Genomic DNA, 26916 nt, shown 5'->3' with positions numbered 1-26916 from the left:
ATAATAGCTAATGTTTTGATTAACGTGGGCTTTGCATGAAGAAGTGCTATTTTTTTGTGCACTAAACTCCTTGTTAAATCAGAAGTAAAGTTGTATGCACAAAATATGTGCACAACCACGCATGCTCCCCTTATTACAGAGGGGCTTGAATGCATAAACATAGATAAGCTTCTAGTATTTTTCTTTCATTTTTATAGGCTGCACTGGAGAGCATCTTTATATGCCTAAGTATTGAGATACATGATGAAATACATGTTACTCATAAACTTCCCTCCTTTATATTTTCCTGTAGTTCTAGATGTGGCCTTCAGTTCATGTTAACTCAGACATTCATTCAAGGCAATGTTCAGCTTCATGCTATTTACAGCTTTAGTTATTTAACCCTTAATTCCCTTCAGAGCAGCATGCACACAGACTGCCTCATTTGTTTTTAAATTATGTAAGAAACATCCCATTCTTTTTCTGAAATGAAAGAATGAGGAAACCAAATCTGCCTCTTGATTGCTAGGGGCAATAATAGAAGCTGAGTTTAATATAATTATTGTGTGAATTGTAATGCCACAGGAGCCCCTTTGTCTTCTTAGCCCTTGAGCTCTGTGGATAACAATTCTGATTCCATGAAGCATTGTTCTCATTTACAAAATAAATTCAAAAGTGAATTTTTTTAATGCAATATTTGAAGGTTAAAAGAAGCTTTAATAAATGAAGTTAAGAATACAATGTATAGTTTTTGTATGAAACTTCTGTAATAATGCAATGCTGCCCATTTATTTTCTTTTTCTTTGTGACCAAGCAGTGTTCTCCTTCTCCTTTGAGCCTTTTGCTCAGTTGGAACCAGAGCTTGGCTCTGGCACCATGAGCCTTCATTTGCAATGACCCAGGAATATTTTCCCTCTATTATATATTTTGTCCCAACTTACTTTTTTAGTTCTGAAATCATGGAGTCTAAATCCAATGTAACCAAATCAAAAATGACTGTCTCCCTCCTGTCCCAGAGATTGTGAATAATGCCTCCATTGCATTCTCAGCCTTGGCCTATCTGGGTGACAGAAGACCAGGTCCCTCCATATGGCACTGTCACTGAGCCACCAGGCCAGCCCAATGCTGCCTATTTCTCTATGGACAAGCAGGAAAGTCAACCGCCCTTGAGAGGTGACATCATTGCTCCCTGCCAAGGACGGAAGCACATAGCTCTGAAGTAAAACCATTTGTGCTCTACTGAACATGTGCAATGTGCTGGCCATGCCCAGTAGTCATGTGAGGTCATTTCAGTCTTTTCATTTCCGTGGATCATTTGGTTATGAGGTTCTCTGAGGAAACAGATTTTTCATTTTATTCTGCTTATTTTATTCTCGTACTTTCTCTGCTGTGCTCCTGCATAGTCTGGTAGGCTGCTGATCTCTAGAGAGAGAACTTTATTATTTAGTTTGATTGATTTCCTTCTTTCCCTGTCATGACTGACAGAAAAAGCTAGAGTTTGTGGTGTACTGATAATGAATATAAAAATGTCCATCATGGGTAAAATGTGCCTGTGTTTCCTAGGTGTAGATCACAATATAAAAAAAATCAATCAAAAATATCTGAGATATTTGAGAAGACCACCAGACTATCCTGAAACAGCAATGTCAATCAGCAACCCCTAAGCCACTCAAATTCAAGGAAGGCTTCCTCTTCCTCTGTGGAGCTGGTACTGACACAGGCTAGGCTTAAATAGACCCTGTATTTGGCACAGTCTAGCAAGAAAATGGTATTCATCAAGCAGTGGGCTCAGAGCTTGAAGCTTTCACAGACTAGCAGTCCTAGCCAGCCCTTCAGGGCCAGGGACGGCAATCCATCCAAGTGCCTAAGGTTGAAGGACCCTCCCTTGATACATAGTGAATCATCACAGGCTGCTTCTCAAAGATTGCAACTGTGAAGGTTCTCCTGGCGTCTTGGACATCATGGACCCAGACTTCAAGGATTCCCTTGATCCACCTCCGCCAATTAGAAACACTTTGTCTTGCTGGTCAGAATCCTTCCTCTACTACAGCACGGGAACTGGCTTTATTCGCTGGATCTAAAAATGTCTACATTTCATTTATGATACATCAGATTCATTGGTGTTTCTCCAGATTTATAGTGAACTTGTATTACTTTCAGTATAGGGCATTTCCCATTAGATGTCATTGACACCGAGAGTTTTCACCAAGTGTTTTGCAGTGGTATTAAGGTGCTGCAGTATCTACATTTTTCCTTACTGAGATAATTACCTAATCAAGTGATCATCCTGCCCTCTAGCCTGCTAGTTGCTGAGGGTAACAGTTCAGTGACTAGAATACCACCAATATCCAAAGTCCAGGCTCAGTCCCTCCTTGTGAATCGAGTTCAGTAAAGTCTGTTTTGATTCCAAGGAAGATAACAGTTATTCTTACTGAAGGGAGAAACATCTTATCATGTCTTCAGTACAATCTGTCTCCAAGAGACAAGTGGTCGTGGTCTTGGCCTGGGACTATCTCAAGATGCTCAGCCCTATGGCTTCCACCATTCGGGCGTTGCCAATGTTAAGATTCTACATGAGGCAGTCCTAGTAGTTCAGGCCCTGATTATGCCTCTCCTTGACTACTGCAATGTTATCTTGGTCTTCCTATAGTACAATCAAATCAATGCAACTATTACAGAATGAAGCTGCTAGGCTCATTTCAGGTTGTTCACGGTAGGACCACATCGCCCCAGTTCTTTCAGATCTTCATTTGCTTCCAGTTAAAGCCAGAATCAAATATAAAGTTGCCCTTTTAGGTCACAATCTTCTTACCCAAGTGTCTTTTCCGTGAATTCATGCCTTATTGAAACCGTATGTCCCCTCAAGGTTTCTACATTCATCATAGAAGGCGCTACTAGAAATACCTTCTGTGCACCAGATATGTCTCTCTGAATCCCATCAACTTACTTTTTCAGTGGCAATCCCTGACTTTTGGAATAGCCTGCCTTTTGATATGAGATTCATATCATGTACCAAAACTTAAAAAAAATGAATTGAATACATTCCTTTTTATTGATGCTTATTCTTAAGATACTTTTTATTAATTTATTGTTTTAAAGTATTTTAAGTTATCAAGAGACTGCTTTATGTTTTTAAGTTTTTATGATGTTTTTAATTTGTTAAACTTTTAACCTTGGCTGTTTACATTCTTTATCTTTGACATTATTATGTATGTTTTCTTGTAAGCTGCCTAGGGCTTTTGCATAGGCAGCATATATATAAACTAACCTATAATAGACCTAATGCTCTCAATGGGATCAGTGCTCTCAGAATCTGTGGCACCGTGTTCGAGTGACCACCAAATTGAGAGAGTTCCTTAGGTGGTGGATCTCCAGGACAAACCTGGAGCTGACCTACCAGTCAGCATGCTATCTCATTAGGTAGTTCTGACCACAGATACTTTTCTCTGGAGGTGGAGCCCATATTCAAGACCTGAAAATGCAAGGCCTCTGGTTCCCCAAAGATATTTATCTTCCCATTAGTCTTCTGAGCTGTGAGCTATAAAGCTGGCCTTAGCCTTCTAGTACTTCTTGTCCAGTAGTAAGTCTCATAAAAATGGACAATGAGGCGGCCATGTTTTACATCAGCAAGCAAGGGGTTGGGGTGGGCTTCTACCCATTGTGTCTAGAAGCTGTCAGAATTAAGCAATGAGTTTTATTATAGCCTTTCTCCATGTGACTTACCTACTAGACATAGAGATCATGCTAACAGACATGCTGAGCAGAATGGTAGGCCCATACGAAAGATACTTGAATGAACAAGTAGCTCGCAAGATCTTCCAGTGGGGGAGCCCTCCAGACAGATCTATTTGCTAGCAACAGGAAAGTTTGAAATTTGTGCTCAAGACGGCCCTCCTTATTTAAATTGGCAGAAGATGCATTCTCATTACAATGGGAGACAGGCTTGCTATATGCCTCCCCCAATACTGTTAATATCAAAAACACTTGCCAAGTTAAGGAAGAATCAGGGAACACTAATTCTAATAGCTCTGACCTGTCCCAGGCAAGAATGGCTCTCTATCCAAGAACACATTCATTTGTCTTGTTTGCCAAGCCTAATGTCCCAAGAATAGGGAATGTTTCTTCACCCAAACATTGCCAAGCTGGTATTGACTACAAGGATGTTGAAAGTACAATAATTTCTTTTCTTGGATGCTTAATGAAGGTAATCTAGGCCATTATTACAGTTCAGGAAACAGTCTACTACAACCTCTTATGACCTAAATGGAAGGGGTTTTCCTGGTCCGCATTCTTCCAGTCATGTGTTACACACATAACCATTGTGGGGAAAACTTTTAAAAAATGCAAAAGTCTAATTTACCTGAAATAGAGCCATTTTGTTCAACACCAGTCATCAATATATCTTGTTTTGGTATAATCCTATTAAAATAGAAACATTTTACTTTCTATATTTGTTCATGTTCCTTTCTTTTCTCTGTAAATCTGTATCAAACGTACAATACTAAAAAGATAAACACATATTGACATGGGTTGATACTCAAGTAAACTAATAAGACATTTTCACATTAAATTATTACCAAAAATATTTTTAAATCAAATTTAAAGCCTTCATTTTGGTTCCAAAGATGGCACCTTTTAAGCAAAATAGAAACTTGAAGATCATTCCAAATATCTTCCCCTAATACATGGCTCTTTATGAATGGCATAGCCCACTAAAATTATCGCATCATGATACAGTAACAAATGAGCCATAGATATACTGTACTAACATTCCATTTTGCCTGATAAAAGGATTCCCTTTTGGATTTCACAATAAAGTCCATCACAACATGTTAAAAATGGATAATATTTTCTTTAACTTTTCTTTACTGTATTACCTTTTGCAAATTGCCTGATTGCTGCCTGAATAGAAACTCAATGTCGATTAAGAAACATAAGTCTTTCTTCAGTAGACTCTTGTAATTGAGGATAACTATTTTCTGTCAGTGTTCCAGTGTAGGTTCAAAGATGGCTGGTGGGATCAACGGGCTCTCTTGCAATGTGGGCATTCATTTCTAAGTGGTATGTTTAGTCCTGGGTTGTTGATTTGAGCTGCAGCACTCTTTCTTCCAGATCCACTTTCCCACCTCCAGTTGCCATCATAAGCCTACTTATAGTACCTGAATGTAATCCGCTTCGAAGTGGCTGAAGTGTGGAATATAAATCAAATAGATTAATAAAATAGGGTTCTGAAATGCTGAGAGTCTTGCACAAGATTCTTACGCAGTCTGGGACAGTGCTGGACAATAGTTTTCTACAAGCTGATGTAAGCTTGCACTTCTTTATATTGGCCTTGAGGATGTCATTGACGCTCTTTCTCTGTCCTCTTTGTGAGTGCATGTCTTAGCTGATCTGAGAATAAACCTTGTTTCGGGGACTAATATTAGACCTTCAAAAAATGTGGCCAGCCCAGCAAAATTTATGTCAGATGTTCATTGACCTGATGCTGCTTGTGTTATTCGCTTGCAAGAGGACACAAATGTTGATGCCTCTGTCTTTTGATTGGATTTAGAACATCTTCGAGCAACATTTTTGGTACTTTTCCAGAATTTTGCGGTGTCTCCTGTACATTGTCGACATCACATTCCATTGAGTAGTGTAGAGATCACAACTGTTATATAAATCATGAATTTGATTTTGGATCTGATCAAATCATCAAGCAGTCATTTCCTCAGGCAACCAAAGATTGTACTTTCACATATGAAACAATGTTGGGGTTCTTCATCAATGTCAGCCTTTTGTAACAGATAGGTTATGTCAGTTATGATAAATGTTCAGCATTCTTCAGAGTCTGAATCTGAATTTCTGGAGCTGAGGATGGTTCATGGAGACTTTGTTGATGGAGGACCTTGGACTTCTAAGTGTAAAGTGTCAGTCCAATTTTTCTGTGTTCTTTACTAAAATTGTTAATTGTTTCTAAATGAGCATAGTCTGGCACTGGCACTGGCAACAAGCATGATGGAGCTTGGTGACTGAGCTCAGAGTGCTCCTGGTTCTGGATTGAACTCAAAGAATTTTTCTGGCGTCTTGTCCATTCTATAGTTTAGCCCTGTGCTAATTCTAATTATGCTTGCCAGGGTCAGATGTCACTGGATATATTGAACCAAACCTTCAGTGAATAGCTGGTTATAGTCTGTTTGGAAAGTATTTAAAATGGAGCTAATCACATTTTATGGTAGAGATAGATACCAAAATGTACCTACAATATGGTCTCCTTTTTTAAGGATGGTAGTGGGCAGACCACTCTCACTTAGGGGAACAAACTTGTACAAGTTTATGTACCACGGGTGTTCTGTCCAGTTCTTCCAGAGGGCTCATTTTCTTCTCTTTGCTAGTATTCTTGAGAGGATTTTCACTTGTAGGTTATAGTACATCATTTAAAAAAAAATCGTATTTAATCTCTCAGAAATCCTGCTAGATTTGCTGTTTCCACTGTTCCCACTGGTGGTGGTGTAGTTTTTTGGTTTTTTTTCACAAACTGACTATTCATCTCTTTGTAATGAGTCATAGGCTCTTTACAATGTAATCTTCATGATGATCCACTAGCTTGCATGCATTAACAGCACATTTAGATTTAAAAATAGGAAGGTAGTGCAAACCCCTCCCCATCCCCACTCCCAGGAATGCCAATAGTCTATGGATACACTGTCACCTTTAGGCAAGTGTGAAAGGTGTGACTGCACTAGTCCACATGGATGGATCCCATTGCTGTTGCATCACACAGACCTAAAGATTGCCCTATAATATGAGCGGGCAGCAGGATGAGGGTGTCAGCTCAGGTGCATGGGGCCCATCTCCATCCTTCATCAGTTTTCTTCCAAAGCAAGTAAAGCAGCTGGAAGCATTCATGAGCCTGGCTGCTAGGACAGCACAGGTGTGGTATGTAGTCATTAAATGTGAAACCTATGAAAAGCCTCATATTACATTACTGTATGAGGATCTGCTCTAGCCTAAGGAAGACCCTGTGTACATTCTTTGGACAATGCAACCAAGAAGTTAGTTCTAGCAGTCAATTCAGGAAATTTATAAAAATAATTTCTTAAACGATTTCTGAGCGAAAGGGAGGTGTCCATAATAATGTCCAAGTTACAAATTTATTTAGACATTGTAGTGAGCATTATTCACTCCGCTCTGGTGACTTGTGCCTCCTCTACATTGTCATGATCACTTCACCACCCTCTGGCGATTCCACTGTGCTTCTCACTGACTCCTCCTCAGCACCATGCATTGGCTTCTTTCTAGCCCCTCTCACCGGGGTCTCTACACTCCCTCTCTCAGGGATCTCCATGGCCCCTCCTCCTGGGCTCTCAGCCGTGTCTCTATCTGTGCTCTCCATGGCAACACCTCCAACTGTCTTCTCTGTAGCCCCATCTCACTAGGGGTCTGTATGGCCTCTGCAGCCCTCCTATAAGACCCCTTTGTAGCATTCTTCCATGCTGCCTTTCTCTGGCCACTCGATGTTGCCTCTTGCAGGCTACTTGGTACTAACCCCTTCTGGGCAGTCTATGTTGCTCGCTCCAGGTTAGTCTGTGAAGCTCCACCATGAGCTTTTCTGTATCTCCCATTCAGGCAATGCAGGATCATTCCTCTGGGACTCCGCCATGGGCCCTTGCCACTCGGGGTTTGTATGAGCTTCAGTCCCTTTGCTGCTTTCAGCCTTCTCTGGAGTGGAATCTCTCTGAAGTGCTGAACCACAGTCAGATGACTCACTCAGTTGCTTTACTCCCTCCAGACTCTCTGTGACACCTCTGTCAGGGGTCTGTGCAGCCCCTCTCTCTGGGCTTTCCACGGCACCTGTTTCTTGCCTCTGGCATCGTCTCCAACTGTAGCAGTGCCCCTTGATTCCTCAAGAGCGCATTGCCACATCTCAGCACTTGGTCCATCTCTGCAGCTATCACCTATATTTCAGCTACCATCTATAGCCATTCCTCTCTCTGGACATCTATAGCATCTGAGAGTGAGTTCCCTGGCCCCACTAGCCTGGCTGGTGTTTCCATCTGCCACATTTCCAGTCTCAGATTCTCCCTCTCGTCCGGCTCATGAGAGTGGGGAACTCCTATCATGCAGAAGTACATGCCTGTTCACTTTTCCCAAATAGTCTGGCTTCTTCCTTCCTTCACCTGTAGTGCAGTATACCTACTGGCCTCTGGTAGCTGAGGTTTCTATAGGGACCATACCCTGTTTCTGCACTGCTTCTTTGTACCTCTATTTTATCTCCCTTTTTTTGTATAAAGGTAAATGAGAACAAGCTCTAACTCTAGATGGGGCTTGTATCCTTAACCTGCTGAAAAAAAACTAAACCTGACTTCTTTCCAGGCCTCACAGACAACTCTCTGTTTAAAGGCAGTTTCAGCTTTTTTTTTTCCTTGTGTGCTCTTCTTTGAGCCAACAAGCTTTTAACTTTCAGTGCTCTGCAGCCCCAGCAGCACTGCTTTCCTTCTGTCCCAGCCTCCTTCCTGAGGCAGGGCTACACAAACTTTTTTTTTACTTTTCTCTGCTTTGCTTCTGTGTGCTCCCTGAGCCACACAATTTTCAACTGCTTTTCTTCTGTGCTCTTGTACAGCCTTCTAAGAGCACTTTTTTGTTTCCACCTTCTTGGCAGGCCAAACACAAAGCATTTTCCTTTTCTCCTCTGGAGACTTGGGGATTTTTGTGTGCCAAGCTTGAAAAAAAATCTCTGACCTGACATCATATGTGAGGATAGCTGAGTAAACTTCACTCTCTGGTGTCAGGAAAACACGCTGACTCCAGCTTTTCTTTTTACAATTTTAACTTTTATTAATCATCAGCAAACAACGTAACAGAAGACTGCCTACCTTTTCAGTGTACTTACAATACCTTCAGGCTAGGTCAGAAATATTTCAAGAGCTACCTTCTCCTGGAGATGGAGGGGCCTCCTGATCTCAGATGGGCTCACATTCTTATTCCCCTCCCATCAGGGTCCCTCCCACAGAGTAGTAGAGAGTAACAGGGGAGATGGTGAGAAAGGGTTACTTAGGACCAAAGGAAAAAGCAATATAAAATATAGCAATATAACAATATCAACACAATAAAAACAATGTAACCAAAATAACATTAAGACTATGTAACTTATATCTTCGGAATCTTAAGTATCTAGGGCTGTGGAATCATGGGAGGGGGTAGGAGGAGACTGAGAGGTGAGATGGCGGAGGTACCCTGGGGGGGGGGGGGGGAAGGAGTGGAGGGGGAAGGGGAGCACAGTGGGAAGGACATGGACTTGAGCGATGGACGGGGGAAAGAATGAGGGTAGACTGGAGGGTTGACATGGGGGTAGTGGGGGGGGGGTGCGGGACAGTGGGACGGACACGAATTGAGGCTGAGCTGTAACGCATGTGGGGGAGGGTTCTACAGTTTACAGTTGTACCGTAAAGACTATTGCCTTTTCAGAAGTGTTACTTGTTCATGGAAAGGGGATTGAAAGTCTAAGCCATATAGATAACTTCGATACATGGCTCAAAAGCTGGAATATGGAAGATTTTGGATATATTGGAGGTTGGGGCCCTATATGGAACAGTAAAAGGCTATACAGTATGTTAAAGATGGCTTACATTTGTCTATGATAAGGAACTCTCATAAACATACTGTATTACGGTAATGCAGCGGAGCCGCACTGCAGGTAGCCAGAATGGCAGTTTAGTTGCCATGTCTTTTTAATATTAGCAGTTGTTTACCATACAATTTTTATGTTAGTCCATTCATGAACAGTTATCAGAAACCTGAAACAGAGAGAGTTTATATTCTTGAAACATTGCAATGTCAGACTTTTACTTCAGCGATGTTTCAATTTGTTATTGGGACTCGGATTCCAGATCATTCCTAGATGACAACATTTGAACTGGTTTTCATTACACCAACAAACGCCACCAAGAAATCTGGCAGTCTGTCCAGCTGTTAAAGATAAGTGCTTCAAATTATTCAATAAGGCAATTTTATGTGCATGCTGAAAAATCTTTAAATATATTCCAGAGGTATTGGTTGTAAGATATTATATTCAAAGACAATCTTTTTATTATTGACCAATGATTAAACCACATGCCTGCTGAGACATTAGTCATTAAGGACATTAATGCAGTCCTCTGGTATGTTTATGATGGTCACTATATAACAAATAATTTTTTCTTGTACACTAGTCTTATGTGTGTGCATTACCTAGAGTGAAATTCGTTTTCATCTTTGGTTACATCTGTGCATGGCAGGAAAAAGGATCCTAAGTGAAAAATTCAAATCATATGTTATAAGGCATTTAAACTAGAAGATGGGAATGACAGAAGGAATTTGGAACATTTCACCTGGCAAATACAAGAATTGGGTGGAGAAATTAACAAAAATCAGCTCAACAAGCCAGAAAAGGTGTCCAGGAAGAGAAAAGCTGGAAATCTATGAATACAAATGCTCATAGTCTGTTCAATGAAATTCCAGCTTTGCAAACCCTAATGGTAGAGATGGACTTAGATATTGTTGCTATTACAGAAAGGTTCAGTGAATCGCATGAATGGGATACAACCATACTGGGCTATAACCTGTTCAGAAATGGGGGAGGAGTAGCTCTCTATGGCAAAATCAATATCCGAGCAACTGAAATGCAGGAGGTGTGGGGAAAGGAAGATGTGCCATGGGCCGTCTTAAAAGAAATGATGGTGTTCCATTTACACTGGTGTAGTCTAAAAGCCTCCAAATCAGTCAGAAGAATTGAAGACAGATCTGGCTGAAGATATCCAAAAAGTGGAAAGAAAGGAAGAAGTGTTGCTCATTGAAGATTTTAATCTGCTAGATGTGGATTGGGGGTATTCCTGCTGCAGAATCTGCAGGATGTAGAGAGATTATGGATGCCTTTTAAGGGGCTATGCTCAAGACAAATCGTGATGGAACCCACGAGGTGAGGAATGCTATTGGATCTGGTACTCACAAATGGAAACTATTTCAAATGGTACCAGTGATCATCAGACAGTATGGCTGGATATAACAGCCAAGAGGGAAAGGAGTTACATGAAGATCAAGGACCTGGATTTCAATAACACATTCTTTGGTAAATTGGCAGTGGACCTCGAGGAGCAGCTACAATGCTGGGAGGAAATGGGTGAAGTGGAACAACAGTGGGTTAAATTAAAAGGTATAACAAAGATGATCAACATTTATAGAAAAAAAAGAAATAAAATTAAGAGAAAAAGGAAACCAATAATGGTTCTCCACAGTGGTGGCTGAGAAAATAAAGACAAAAAGAATCAACATTCAAAAAGTACAAAGGAATGCAAAAAGAAGAACACAGGGAAGAATATCTGATGAAGATGAAGGAAACAAGGAAATAAATCAGGATTGCAGAAACTCAAGTGGAAGGTCCTGTCAAGTGAATTTGATTTTTTTTTTTATTGAATGACTAGAGAATTGGATCTGGAAAGAGCACTCAATATGGTTTATTTGGATTTGATCAAGGCTTTTGATACAATCCCACATTGAAGGCTCATGAATAAAATGAAAAGACTGGGAGTGGGTCACAAGATGGTGAAATGGATTACAAATTGGCTGACTGACAGACAAGAATGAGAGGTGATAAATGGAACCTATTCTGAAGAAAGAAGAGTGATAAATGGAATTCTTCAAAGATCAGTTCTGGGACTAGTTCTATTCAATATCTTTATGAGTGATATTACGGAGGAATTAGAAGGTAAAATTTGTGGATGACTCTAAGATCTGCAACAGAGTAGACACACTTGAAGGAGTAGAGAGAATGAGAAGTGACCTAGAAAAGCTCAAAAAGAGGTCAAAGGTTTGGCAGTGGGAATTCAATGCCAAGAAGTGCAGAGTCATGCTTTTGGGGTATGACAATCCAAAGGAGTTGTGTGTGCCAGAGGGTGATGTGAAAGACTCATGTTGGGGGAGAGAGACCTTGGAGCAATAGTGTCTGATGATCTGAAGGTGGCAAAGTAATGTGACAAGGCGGTGGCTAAGATTAGAAGGATGTTAGAAAAAGGAGTGATAATACCCCTGTACAGATCCTTGGTGAGGCCTCAGTTCTAGAGACCTTATCTCAAAAAAGATATAGACAGAATGGAAGTGATCCAGAAAAAGGCAACCAAAATTGTGTGGGATCTGTATGGAAAGCCATATGAGATGAGACTGAAGGCCCTTAATATGTATACCCTGGAAAAGAGAAGAGACAGGGGAGATATAATACAGACCTTCAAATACCTGAAAGGAATTAATGATGAACAAAAATAAAATATTTTCCAATGGAAAGAAAGCTGTAAAACTACGGATCACAATATGAAATACCAAGGGGAAGGCTCAGGAACAATGTCAAGAAATATTTCTTCATGGAAGTGATGGTAGATGCATGGCATGCCCTCACAGAAGAGATGGAGAAAAGAAGAATGTCAAAAGTATGGAACAAACACAGAGGATCCCTGCTGGCTAGAGAATGGAAATGAAGAAATGGGCTAACTTTTCTATTACACCTAAAGTTTACATTCTGATTGGGTAATGGGTATAGCCTGCATGGAGCAGCAGTTCCTAGTTCCCTTAATAGAAGGCTTATGGATAGCCTGTATGGAGCAGCAGTTGCTTCTACCCTTAACAGAAGGCTTGGGATAGCCTGTACAGAGCGGCAGTTGCTACTACCTTTAACAGAAGGTTTGGGGGTAGTTTGCATGGAACGGCAGTAGCTACTTCTCTTTAAAAAAAAGGCTTGGGAGTATCCTGCACAGAACAGCAGTTGATACCAGTGGTGTAAACAGAATTGAATTTTTGGGAGGTCCGAAGTTTAACGGGTTGACAATGGACAAACAGGTCTAAGCCCTACAAGTTATACTCTTATCAATAAATCTTTATATCTTGGACTAAGATCATATAACTCCCGTTTTGATTGCACTCCACTGGTTACCAGTGGAATATAGAGTCAAATACACAAAGCCATCTATGCTGAACATGTTGATTGGATGAACGCAGCTATACGCATTCATACACCACAAACAGGCCGATTCAGTACGGTGCACTCAGGCCGAGTGCACTGTTAGCCCCGGTTTGGATGCGCGTTTTCGATGCACTATTATTACCCCTTATTCAGTAAGGGGTAATAGTGAGTGGAAAACATGCGTCCAACCCCCCCGAAACTAATAGCGCTCTCAACATGCAAATGCATGTTGATGAGCCTATTAGTCCCATGCAATACAGAAAGTAAAATGTGCAGCCAAGCCAAAGGCAGGCGTTAATTTCGGCCAGCACCGAGAAAGTGTACAGAAAAGCAGAAAAAACTGCTTTTCTGTACACTCTCCGACTTAATATCTTAGCGATATTAAGTCGGAAACCCCAAAAAAAAAAAAAAAAAAATTGCCTGCGGCCCGTGGGTTGGAAAACGGATGCTCAATTTTGCTGGTGTCCGTTTTCCGAACCCGTGGCTGTCAGCGGATTTGACAACCAATGCCGGTAAAATTGTGCGTCGGCTGTCAAACCTGCTGACAGCCGCCGCTTCTGCCAATAAGTGCAATAATATTAGTGTGGGCCCTCATTTGCATACAGAATCACACGCCCAGGAGAGTGGCCTGGGCGCATGTCGGGAGAGCAGGCGCTCGCCTCGGAGCGCCGGCTCTACCGCATATTTTACTGAATCGGCCCGAAAGAAACTTACGTTCAGCCAACAAAGGTTTATTATCAATTCCATCTGTTACGTTGGCTAAACTCACATCGGTCAGAGAAAGAGCTGTTTCAATAGCCAAAGTTATGGAACACCTTACCTGTTGAGCTAAGATTCCAGAAAGATTTGAAACCTTTCAAAAAAGCACTTAAAATGTGGCTTTTTGAACAGGCATTCGGAACAGTTGCCAGTCAGTGATTATTTTTATTGATTTCTTTTATGTTTATGATCCTTATTTATTGTTTTATGTTTACGATTTGCTTTTTATTTTTACATTATTGATCATTAATTAATCTTATTAATTTAATGGGTAATTATATTGCTTCTTATTAATGTTATACTTCTATATTTTTATTGAATGTTTTAATTTTGTTAGTAGAATAAGAGTAATTTTTATATCATGACTGTATTTTTGCTTTTACAAAGAAACTGTAAACCATTGTGAAGGTTAACACCAAACATCGGTATATAAAATGTGCTAAATAAATAAATAAAATAAATAATACCTTAGAGTAGAGATGTGAATTGGAACCAGAATCGGTTCGGTTCCGGTTCCGATTCAAATCTTATAATTTTTATCGTCCGGCCCTTTAAAACTCACCCCTTAGCCTCCCCCACCCTCCTGACCCCCCAAAAACATGTTTTAAAATACCTGGTGGTCCAGTGGGGCACGGGGAGCAATCTCCCGCTCTCGGGCCGTCGGCTGCGCTAATAAAAATGGCGCCGATGGCCCTTTGCCCTTACCATGTGCCAGGGTATCCGTGCCATTGGCCAGCCCCTTTCACATGGTAGGAGCACTGGATGGCCGGCGCCATCTTTAAAAATGGCGCCGGCCATCCTGTGCCGGCGCCAACCAGGCAGGCTCCCATTCACGTACACACAAACACAAAACCCAGTCAGGCTGCCCATTGAGAGCAGAAGGTGCAGCCTATTCTGCTGCTCCTCCTAGTGTGCCAGCTCTGCACTATTCAAAATTCATGGGGCTAGCACGAGATCAGCATAGAACACCTGCTAGCTGCATGTATATGAATGCCACAGGGGAAGGTAGACGTGGAGAAGCAGGAGAATGGGCTCCTGACCTGGGAAGTTCTTTTTTTGACTGCAGGTGGAATGGGGTCCACTGGCAGCCTCCCAGACCTCTTCCTCTTCTCAGCTGCCAGTGGGAAAGGGTCCACCAGTGGCCTCGTTGGGGGGGGGGGGGGTTCGGGAGGGTGGGGGATTCATTTTAAAGGGTCGGGGTGGGTTTAGGGGTTGTTTTGGTGTGCTGGTTTTCCCGCCCTCCCCGATTTACGATTTTTCACAATAAATCGGGGGAATTTGTATTGTATCGCGACTCTAACGATTTTTGACGATTTAAAAAATATCTGACGATTTTTTTAAATCGTCAAAAAACGATTCACATCCCTAGTTCCTACACATACAAACGTCCACTCTTACATGCTGTCTCTTACACGCAGGCTCTCATTCCCTCCCATAGATACATACAGGATGTGACTCGTACATGCTCTCCCATATGTAGATTCACATTCCCACACAAACACATATGCTTTCTCTCACATACAGTTCCCACTCCCATACACATGTAAACACACACACATACAGGCTCACTCACATATTTGTACATGCAGGCTGCCACTCCCCCCCCCCCCACACACACACACAGAGGGGTAGATTTTATAAATTTGCGCACACACGTACTTTTGTCGCTCATCAGGCGCAAACAAGAGTACACGGGATTTCAATAGATATGCACGTAGCCACGTGTATCCATTAAAATCCAGGGTCGGCGCACGTAAGGCTGCCCAAAATCGGCAGCCTGCGCACGCCGAGCCGCACAGCCTGCCTCCTTTCCCTCCGAGGCCGCTCCAAAATCGGAGCGGCCTCGGAGGGAACTTTCTTTTGGCCTCCCCCCACCTTCCCCTCCCTTCCCCTCCCTTCCTCTACCTAACCCCCCCCCCCCCCCGACCCTATCTACACCCCCCCTACCATTGTTGAACAAGTTACGCCTGCTCGAGGCAAGCGTAACTTTGTGCGTGCCGGGCCGGCTGCCACGCGCCATGTTCCGGTTCGGGGACTGGTCCGGAGGCTGCGGCCACGCCCCCGGAACGCCCCCGGATGACGCGCCGGTTGCAACACGCCCTCCCCCCCCAGGAAAGCCCCGGGACTTACGCATGTCCCGGGGCTTTGTGCGCACCGGAAGCCTATGCAAGATAGGCTCGGCGCGCGCAGGGGGGGTTTGGGGTAGGTTTTCGGGGTTACGCGCGTAACCCTCTGAAAATCTACCCCAGAGGCTTCCACACTCACATGCTCTCTCTCTCACATGCAGGCTCCCACTCCCACACACATATGCTTCCTCTCCCACATACACTCTCTCTCTCACACACACACACACACACACAAACAGGCTTTCAATCCCTCATGCTCTCTCACTCACACACACTCACACAGAGGCTCTCCACATCCACATGCTCGCTTTCTCAGCCCCTCCTCCAGGCAGACTCCCATTCACACAAACACACCCCAAGACAGGCTCCCATTCACTCACACACACAACCCAGGCATGTTCCCATTCACGCACACGCACACACAAACACAAAACCCAGTCAGGTTGCCCATTGAGAGCAGAAGGTGGAGCCTATTCTGCTGCTCCTCCTAGTGTGCCAGCTCTGCGCTATTCAAAACTCATGGGGCTAGCACGAGATCAGCATAGAACACCTGCTAGCTGCATGTGTATGAATGCCACAAGGGAAGGTAGACGTGGAGAAGCAGGAGAATGGGCTCCTGACCTGGGAAGTTCTTTTTTTGACTGCAGGTGGAATGGGGTCCACTGGCAGCCTCCCAGACCTCCTCCTCTTCTCAGCTGCCAGTGGGATAGGGTCCACCAGTGGCCTCGTTGGCCTCTTCCTTTTTTCAACTACCTGCAGCCTTGTGGGCCACCTCCTCTCTTTGGCTGCTGCTACCTTGAGTGTGCACATCCAGCAGCACCGGGCCTGTCCACACTGGCCCTGCGACAGGGCCTCTTCTCTTGGACTGTCAGGCAATGATGATTTTGTGGGCCTGAGCCCAATGGCCCACCCAGGTCCACCCATGACTATACCACTGGTTGCTACTATAATTAACAGAAGGCTTGGGATAGCCTACATGGAGCAGCAGTGGCTATTATATTTAACAGAAGGCTTTGGGTTAGCCTGCATGGAGCAGTTATTGCTACTACCCTTAACACAAAATGTTGATGGGCAAACTGGATTTATTTAAAAAATGTATATGTCGCATCATCTAAAAGTCTGAGCAGCTTACAAATTTAGATGGACCATGTTATATGCTACTGTCCTCTGACAACAGATTCCACAGCTTGGTTGTATGCTGAGTGAAAAAAGCACTTTCTGCGATTTGTTTTATATCTGCTGGTTGTCGGTTTCATGGAATGTGGCCTTGTTTTAGAATTATTTGAAAGGGTAAATTACCGATCTTTATTTACCTGTTCCATCCCACTCATGATTTTACAAACTTCTATCATATCCTCTCACAGCCTTCTCTTTTCCAAGATATAGAGCCCTAACATGTATAGCTTCTCATTACAGGGGAGCTTCTCCGTTTTCTTTATCATTTTTACGATCCTTCTTTGTAATGTCTTTGTTTGAGATGGGGCAACCAGAACTGCACACAATATTCAAGGTGCAGTTGCACCATGGAGTGATACAGAAGGAATATTATATTTCTTGGATCATTCCTAACATTCTATTTGCTTTTTTGACTGCTGCTGTACACTGAGCTGAGGATTTCAATATATTGTCCACAAGGATTCCAATGTCCTTTTCCTTGGTGCTGATTCCTAATATAGAACCCAGTATTGTGTACCTGTAGTTGGGATTATTTCTCCCTATGTGCATTTCTTTGCACTTTTCCACATTCAGATGTCTAGTCTCCTTGTCTCACAAGGCCCTTCTGCAATTCTTTACAATCTGCAGCTGTTTTAACAACTTTGAATAACTTTGTCTCATCTGTAAATTTGATCACTTCACTTTTCATTCCCTTTTCCAGAGCATTTATGAATACGTTAAATAGCACTGGTCTCAGTATCAATCTCTGTGGAACCCCACTAATGACTCTTTTCTATTTGGAAAACCAACCAATTAATCCTACTCTCTGTTTCCTGTCTTTTACCAATTACCGGTCCACAATAGGACAATGCTATCTATCCCATGACTTTTTAATTTCTTGAAGAGTTTCTCATGGTGAACTTTGTCAAATGCTTTCTGAACATTCAAAACCACTATATCAGCTGGCTTACCTTTACCTATATCTTTATTTGCACCTTCAAAAAATCTTAAAAATTTATAAGACAAGACTTTGCTTTGCTAAAATCTTGTTGACTTTTCTTCAAGCATGTCTATCTATGTGGCCTATGATTTTCTTTTTAAGAATACTTGCTATCATTTTGTCCGACATTAGTTTCACAAGTCTATAGTTTCCTGGATAACCCCTGGAGCCCTTTCTAAAAATCAACAGCATATTGGTGGAAAAAAAGGCATCACATTGGCCACCCTCCAGTCTTCAGATGTTGTGGCTGTGTTAAAAGATAGGCTACTGATTACTAACAACAGGTTTGTAATTTCATGTTTTAAAACTCAGGGATGGATTCCATCTGGTCATGATGATTTGTTATTCTTTAGTGTATCAATATGATCTATTAGATTCTCCTTTATTACTGAGATTTTTTTCAGTTGCTCAGAATCATCACCATTAAAGATGCTCATAGCATCCTCCTCATGAAGGACCAAAGCAAAGAATTTATTCAGTTTTTCTGCTATTTTCTTGTCCTCCCTGAGCATCCCTTTTACTCTTCAATCATCTAGTGGCACAAATGAAACCCTCACAGGCTTTTTGCTTCAAATGTCCTTGAAAACATTTTTATTATTAGTTTTTGACTCTCTGGCATGTTTTTTCTCAAATTCTCTCTTGGCCTCTCTTATTACTGTTTTACATCTAGCTTGCCAGTGCTTATGTTCTTGCCTATTCATTTGGGTCTGCTTTCCATTTTTATTTTTTTTTTTTTGCAGGATGCACTTTTGGCTCTTTCACCTCACCTTTAAACCGTGCTGGCAGTCATTTGGTCTTCCTTTAACCTTTTTTAATCCATGGGATATATTTTATCTGGACTCCCAAGGTAGTATTTTAAATGATGTCCACACCCCACACAAACTTTTAGCTTTTGCAACTGCTCCTTTCAGTATTTTTCTAATTTCCTCATTCAATCATAGTCCTCCCTCTAGTGATTGTCCTCCCTCCAATGATTGTCAAATTTGATTTAATTATAACCGCTATTTCTTAGCGGACTCACCACAGAACTAGGGCTTACGTTGTGGGGGAACAAGGTGGAACGCAGTTCCAGCACTTTTTTTCAGGCTTAAAAGGCAGAGTAGTAGGGGGTGTTCTCCAGCCCTTCCTCTCCAGGCAGCCTACAGGGAAGAGAGGAAGAGGGACTGAGTCTGAAGCACACAGAAAAGAGACAATCCACTCTGCTCCCTAATCCAGCCCTTCCTCTCTTGTTTCCCCTTCCTCTCACTTTTCCTCCTGTTTTGCAAGGAACAGAATAAGTTTGAAAGTTGTGAACAGTAATGCCAATTGTCAAGGATTCAACCCTGGTCTTGATGACTAGCATCACTGCTCACAACTTTCAAACGTATTCTAATTCAACTCTTTTTGTGTCCATTACTGAGGACTTAATTTCTGGCAGAACAACCCAGAAAGGTGTTCTGCCACCTTTTTTCTGGGACCCGTATATCAGCAGTTTATATCAGTTCTGGCTCCCCTGAGGAAACAGAACAGCCAGTAGTTGCATGGATCATTCATGCCCCCCCCCCCCCCCCCCGCCCCCCCCCCCCCCCCCCCCCCCGCCCCCAGCCCTTGGAGGAAGCAGCCAAGAACAGAGAATGTTGAACCTGCTTATCCTGAGACAAACTAAAAACCATACAAAGTGACATATATTTTCTTTATTACATAGAAAAAATATTACAACAATCTTTAAATATTTAACACATTACCCACAAAAATATGTATCTAAAAATTCTCCCTCCATTCATACATCATACATACCCTTTCATACTTCTACTATCTTCATAAAAACAACTTCCTTTCTTACAATATATTATGAATATGAAATACAATTTGTTAAATAAGCAGAGAAAATCCCATTTATCATGAATTATCACTCATTTAGAAAACAACAAATTTCTCAATTCTTCTGTTATTCTTTCTTGTTTTCTTGTTCTCTCAACATGTTTCGCCAACAGGCTTCCTCAGGAGATATATAAACGAATCTCCTACTGCTCATCTGTTCATGCTCATCACATATTTCTGAAAGGAGCTTATCTGTACGTCCTCAAAAAGATTTCTCTTAGACGTACATATCAGTATACCATTCCATTCATGCTGCTCTACGTCTTTTCAACAAGTATTTGCCCAGACGCTTGGATTTAAATACCGCTTCCACCTTTCCTTTATGATTTACCATATCTTATAAATCTTAGCACACTGTCACCTTCGTAGCATTCAAAAGGACACCAACATGAAGTGAAACAGAGGAAGTGACAAAGGCAGCCATATGGCTTTGATTCGGTATGTATGTGTGTGTGAATGTCTGTCTGTCTGTAAGAAAGAGAGAGAACGTTCACACCTGATCCTGGTCCCGCCCCTTTGCAAAGGTCAAACCTGGCCCTGGACTCACCCATCTTGCCCCATCTACAGCTTCACTTCCTTTATGTCTACAAATTAAGCCCTGACAGTAACCCTTGTGCCAGGCTGTGCATTCCACTGAGGAGTAGATCTAAAGCAGTTGCCCTTTGCCCCTTTTAATCAGTTAAAGGACAAGTTGCTCCATGAAACAGTCATTTAAGACATCTAAAAACTTAACTGCTTTAACATGGCCCAATGAGACATAGATCCAATCAAGTGAAATCATCCATTATTATTGTGTTGCCAAATTTATTTGCCTTTCACAGTCTGTTTTTAAATCTTAACCAGGCAGATGGTAGCATATATGCACTGCTATATGCTTACCCATCACACATGGAATTTCTCTCCATAAGGATTCCACAGTAGATTTTGTTTCATACATTTTTTTTAGCATGCTTGACACTGACATCTTTTGCATCAATTACATTTGATGAGCTTGATACATGCTCTTATTCTAACCAAACTGGATTATTGAAATTCACTAGATATATATATAGGTCTTTCAGCCAATCAGCTTTCTCATCTACAATTTATCCAGAATTCAGCTGCCTGCTTGTTTCTAGGTCTCAAACAATTTGTCACATTATCTTTACCTTGGAGTCTTTGTATTAGCATTCAGATGAGTTCCATGTTCAGTTTAAGATTCTTTTATTGATTTTTAAGTCGTTACATGATTTGGCACCTGATTATTTAAAAGCTATATTGTCCAATGAGTCAATTACGCTATTGTGATAAATTATTACTAGAAATTCCACCCAAAATGAAATTAACAGAAAACTTTAAGAAGTCTTTTTCCTATTGTGGTCCTAAATTATGGAATTCAATCAGGGCTGGTGCAAATGTTTTTGCTGCCCTGGGCGAACAATAACTGTGCTGCCCCCACTCTTGTTCTAATGTTTTTATTTCTGAATTTTTGTTGTTTTCCCAATAACCAACACACAATAGAAACTGTCATTCTCATGATCTGTCTCAGACCCCCTATCCTCACTGAAAAGAACCCTGAGCCCTCTGACAATCCACAATTTCAAAATTGACACAGCTCCTGAATCTATCTTACCCAATCCACAGGTCCAAAATGCCTAAATTGTGCAGAAGTGATCCCCAGGTGCTCCTACCCCACCTACCAGTACATAGCCTTTCCTCATAGGGGAGGAACAGCTCCTCCATGAGGAAAGGATAAAGAGGTTAGGGCTGTTCAGCTTGGAGAAGAGACGGCTGAGGGGGGATATAATAGAGGTCTTTAAAATCAGGAGAGGTCTGGAATGGGTAGATGTGAATCAGTTATTTACTCTTTCAGATGATAGAAGGATTAGGAGGCACTCCATGAACATAAGAACATATAAGAACATAACATGTCATACTGGGTCAGACCAAGGGTCCATCAAGCCCAGCATCCTGTTTCCAACAGTGGCCAATCCAGGCCATAAGAACCTGGCACGTACCAAAAAACTGAAGTTAGCAAATAGCACATTTAAAACTAATCGGAGAAAATTCTTTTTCACTCAATGTACAATTAAGCTCTGAAATTTGTTGCCAGAGGATGTGGTTAGTGTAGTTAGTGGAGCTGGGTTTAAAAAAGGTTTGGATACGTTCTTGGAGGAGAAGTCCATTAATGGCTATTAATCAAGTTGACTTTGGGGTCGATTTTAAGACATGTGAGCACGCTACCCGGTGCGCATACACGGATGCATGATTTTATAACATGAGCACGGGGGTTGGCGTGCGCAGTGGGGTGCACAATTGTGCACCGTGTGCGCGCCGAGCTGCGCTGCCTACCCCCACATCCCACCTTCCCTTCCCCTACCTCCCCCGCCCTTTCCCCCCTACCTTTTCTTGGTTTTTTTTTCTTGTTTTCAAACTTACTTCAGCCCTGGGGCTGAAGTAAGTTGCACGCGCCAGCCGTGCGAAGGCCTCTGGCCACACCCCTGCCCCGCCCCTGGACCTCCCCTTTTTGCAAGCCCCGGGACTTACATGCGTCCTGGGGCTTTATGTGCGTCGCCGGGCTTTTTGAAAATAGACCCGGCTGGCGTAACCCCCCCCTATGTGCGTAAGGCTTTTAAAATCCGGCCCTTAGGGAATAGCCATTGCTATTACTGGCATCAGTAGCATGGGATTTACTTACAGGCCGATTCAGTAATGTCCGCGGGAGAGCGGACGAACGCCCGCTCTCCCTGCGCACGCACCGGCCACTCGCCTAGTGCGCGCGATTCAGTATTCAAATTAGGTGGTGCGGTAAGAAACGGGCAAAAGGAGGCGCTAGGGACACTAGCGCATCCATAGCACCTCCTTTTAGCCTGGAGCGGTGGCTGTCAGCGGGTTTGACAGCCGACGCTCAATTTTGCCGGCGTCGGTTCTCGAGCCCGCTGACAGCCACGGGCTCAGAAACCGGATGCCGGCAAAGTTGAGCATCCGGTTTTCGGCCCGACAGCCGCCGGCCCATTTTAAATTTTTTTTGCTTTTTTTTTTAGTTTTTTTTACACTTCGGGACCTCCGACTTAATATCGCCATGATATTAATTCGGAGGGTGCACAGAAAAGCAGTTTTTACTGATTTTCTGTGCACTTTCCTGGTGCCGGCAGAAACTAGCGCCTACCTTTGGGTAGGCGCTAATTTCTTAAAGTAAAATGTGCGGCTTGGCTGCATATTTTACTTTCTGTATCCCGCGCGCATACCTAATAGGGCCATCAACATGCATTTGCATGTTGAGGGCCCTATTAGGTGCCGCGGGTTGGACACGCGTTTTCCTCCCCTTACTGAATAAGGGGTAAGGGAAAACGTGCGTCCAAGGGCAGGTTAACAGTGCAGAGCGCACTGTACTGTATCGGTCTGTTAGTGTTTGGGTACTTGCCAGGTACTTGTTGCCTGGATTGGCCACTGTTGGAAACAGGATGTGGGGCTTGATGGATGCTTGGTCTGACCCAGTATAGCAATTTCTTATGTTCTTATAAAAAAAAGCATTGGCTGGACCTATAGCATGCACTGACATGGTGCCACTCAGAAAACCCTGCAAGAAAAGACATTTCGAACCCATATGGTATTATGCCTATTGTAATGTATGTAGGTGTGGATTTGGCCCTCAGAAAACTTTCAGTAAACTGAATGTCAATAAGATATAGTAAATCTCCCATACCAAAAAGGTACTGTCAGCACTCAAACAGAAACAACTCTATCTATGAAAAAACAACACTATAGATATTACACCAAGCCCTAAAACACCTCCTATTAGGAATGCAGAATAAACCAGGCTTTATTAATCTCTACACAGAAAGTAAATGCTAGCATAATGTGCCATCTCTGTCACAGATGCCGAACACAGACAGACCCTCACCAAATACAGAATAAAGAGACCAAAAAGTATAAATAGAAATGGATAGATAGAAACTGAATAGGAAACTGCTGCAAGCCAGACCATGTGTGCAATGCAGCAATGGAAAAACAAACATTCCTCATAAATCATCAAACAATAAAATCAAGAAATATAACTCAGACATAATAAACCATACTATTAAAAAGAATACTGCCAAAGAACTGACAAACAGAATAACATCCAATAATTAAGAACACAAATCAAAAGTTTATAATTATTCTAAACAACAATAAAATAATTCAAAATAGCAGAGACATCAAATACCCAATAATTAAAACTAATAGGAATGGAAAAATCCCCTAAACTCCATACCAGAAAAATTTGATATCCAGGCACCTTGATCAGGACATGAATTAGTGAAGATGGCACAAACTTTCTTCACACAAACACACACACACATACACATACAACCTAGGAAGGCTCCCATTTACACACACACACATAACACAGGCAAGTTCCCATTCACCCAAACACACATAAACAACCAGGCAGGCTCCCATTCACACATACACACACATACAAACCAGACAAGCTCCCATTCACACAAACATACACACACACACAATCCAGGTAAGTTCCCATTCACGCCATCACACTGACACACCACTGCTTCCATTCCTCATTTTACAGGACTCCCCGTCTCACTCAACACTTCTGCTACTGCTCCTGCTTATTTTTTTCCTCTTCTGACTGGTTCCTCTGCAGGACAAGACCCCTACTGGCTTAAATAGGCCTGAAGGCAATTCTGCCTACCCTGCTGATGCAGCCCCTTCTGCTCTTGGCCACCGGTGCCAGCGGCACAGAGAAGGAACTGGCTAGAACAAAACAAGCTCCTTAGAGGTGTTCCATGATGCTGCTCTGCACACCTCCACTGGATGCAGCAGCCATTGCTTCAGAGATGGTCAGGGAAATCTAATCTTAAAAAAAAAATGCTGGTTTCAGAGGTGGATGGAGGGAGGATGGAGAGGCATGATCTCCAAATCATGTTTCCACTATGAGTCTGAGCTTCTACTGTCAAAAGTTCTGCTCTTCAGTTCACCAGCCAACTGAGACTCAGGAGGAAGAGGATGAGGCTGTCATGAATCTGCTCACTTCCACCAATGGCCAACCGCTTCCCTCCCCCAGGTGTGCATGGTATGCACACTTGGTTCAACTGGGCCTGCATTCAATGCCTCTGGAACTCAGGGAGGCCTGTATTGTGATTCATTTTTTAAAAGTGTGTAAGGCCCTTTTATTTAAGCAAACATTTGCTTGAATTGATTGTATCGCTATTCTAGATGACTGTTTATTTTAGATTTTTATCTTTTTTTTACATTTATTTGATTGTATTGTAGTTTATATGTGATTTTTATGTGATTTGTTTTGCAAAACTGTTCATCACGTAGAATCTTTAGAGCTGGGTGATCTATAAATGTAATAAATTTGTGAATTCAAAGAAAACTTGAAGAGAGATTTATATTGTTTCCGATATCTCTCCACAGCTGACTAGCAGTGAATTTCATGTCAGATGTTCTGCTTGATGACCAAATCCACAATAAGATTCGGGGAGGAGACCTTCAGCAAGTGGATGAAGATGGCTCAGGAGGATTCTTGCAGTGATCTTTCCTTTGATGGACAGCAAGATATCCCTCTGTAACTTCCATAATCAGAATTTTCTCTTTTTTTGAAAATTGTCATGATTATGGCATCCCTAATATCTGAGATTTCCTAATCATTCTAGATCTTCAAAATGAGGGCATGGAGCTGCTCGCTCCTTTCCAAAACTGATTACATTGGATCTTTTGGGCCACCATCTGGCTTTTAAGAGTTCTAAGCAGTTTTTGCCAAATATTTTTGTAATTGTTATGCTAGACTGCAGTGCTAGCAAAATCGTTAGTGAGAAGCAGTATTTTTTTTTTTAGAAGAATACATATCTGGGTAATTTGTAGGAAGTAATCTGTCAAGGAGCAAACAAACAGCACTTAAACAATAACCATTGCACATTCATCCAATGAAATGAAGCTTCGTGAGAGACAAAACAAATTTAACAACTACAGAAAAAAGCTACAGTCATTGTCTGAAAAACCATTATTTACAAATTGTCTAATTGTTAAAGGTTAATGAGTATGATTTACTCATTTTAACTTATTGAATAGAATTTTTTGCCTAATGAATAAAACATAAAAATTTCTATCCACTTCATGCCTGCTGTTGATTCATCTGCATCTGCCTATCTTTCTATGGCCACTTAATTGATTCACAGAATTCTTTCCAATATAGATGGGCTTTGGTTCCTGGGAATATACATGCCATTTATGTTATTGTGCTGATTTTTATTCAAGGCCAAAGAATGGGGAACATAAGAGGTGTGATGTTCAACTTAAGCTCAACAATAACCAGTGCTGCAAGAGCAGGTACGGTCAGGTATGGAGTACTGGAAAAATGTTTTCTGACAGTACCTAGTATTTACAAGACACAAAGACGGAGTTTTAGCCCTTTTCCTTCAGTCATCCTACAGGAAACAGCAGGGGAGGGGGTTCTTGAAAGAGCAGAGCAATTGTTTTCTTCTCTGTTGTGTGCTCTCTAGTCTCAACCCCCCTCTCCACTTATTCCTGTAGTTCCCATGTCAACACCAGTAAAGTTTACTGAATCTGAATCTGATGTGGGAGGAAACGAGAGGGGAGGTACTGGAGAAGGCATCCTAGAAGGAGGGAGGGGCTGGAAAAGTGATTCCAGTATTGAGGGCAGAGTGGTGGAGGTAGAAGGAGCAATGATGCAAGTCAGCCAGAAAGATTTACTGTCAGCGTGGAAAGCCCATAGAAACTGAGCAGGGGCCGTAAAGCAGAGAAATCTGCCAGTTCAGCACTAACTCTGGCCTAATATCGGGACAGGAGCAGGATAACTTGAAAAATCCACAACTTGAAAAATGAATTATGCAAAACAGATTTTATCTGGGCATGCAGTGATAGATTAACATAAAAAATGACCCCCAGATTCCTTGCTTGTTTTGAGATGATAACTCACACCCTTCAAAATTAAAAAAATCAAAGGGATCTTCGAAGGAGAGGTTCTACTTAAGATTATCACTTCTATTTTATTGATGTTCAATACTTTATTTGATGGCAGTTCTGTTTTCTGTAAACCGGTGTGATATTTTGAATTGAATGTC

The 26916-nt window shown here is 42.1% G+C and overlaps 1 protein-coding gene across 4 annotated transcripts in view; it reads left to right on the top strand.

Annotated features, from left to right (window-relative positions):
* Window positions 1-25932, top strand: part of MBIP (MAP3K12 binding inhibitory protein 1) — a 140822-nt gene extending 114890 nt beyond the window's left edge. For 2 of the 4 annotated variants that reach the window (XR_003856335.1, XM_029598973.1), the window contains one exon: window positions 25250-25932. Coding sequence is in view for 3 of the 4 variants with exons in the window: in XM_029598973.1 (XP_029454833.1) it covers window positions 25250-25288 (39 nt within the window). In the remaining variant the exon portion in view is untranslated. Of the gene's footprint in view, window positions 1-24473; window positions 25183-25249 lie in introns of those variants that run through there. The other 2 variants (XM_029598971.1, XM_029598972.1) reach the window with 2 other exon arrangements.
* The last annotated feature ends 984 nt before the right edge of the window (window positions 25933-26916 follow it).

The sequence above is a fragment of the Rhinatrema bivittatum genome, chromosome 4 (genome assembly GCF_901001135.1).
Source record: "Rhinatrema bivittatum chromosome 4, aRhiBiv1.1, whole genome shotgun sequence".
In the NCBI taxonomy this organism is placed as follows: Eukaryota; Metazoa; Chordata; class Amphibia; order Gymnophiona; family Rhinatrematidae; genus Rhinatrema; species Rhinatrema bivittatum.
The sequence above is the reverse complement of the archived record's forward strand: the minus strand, read 5'-3'. Positions and strand labels throughout refer to the sequence as shown.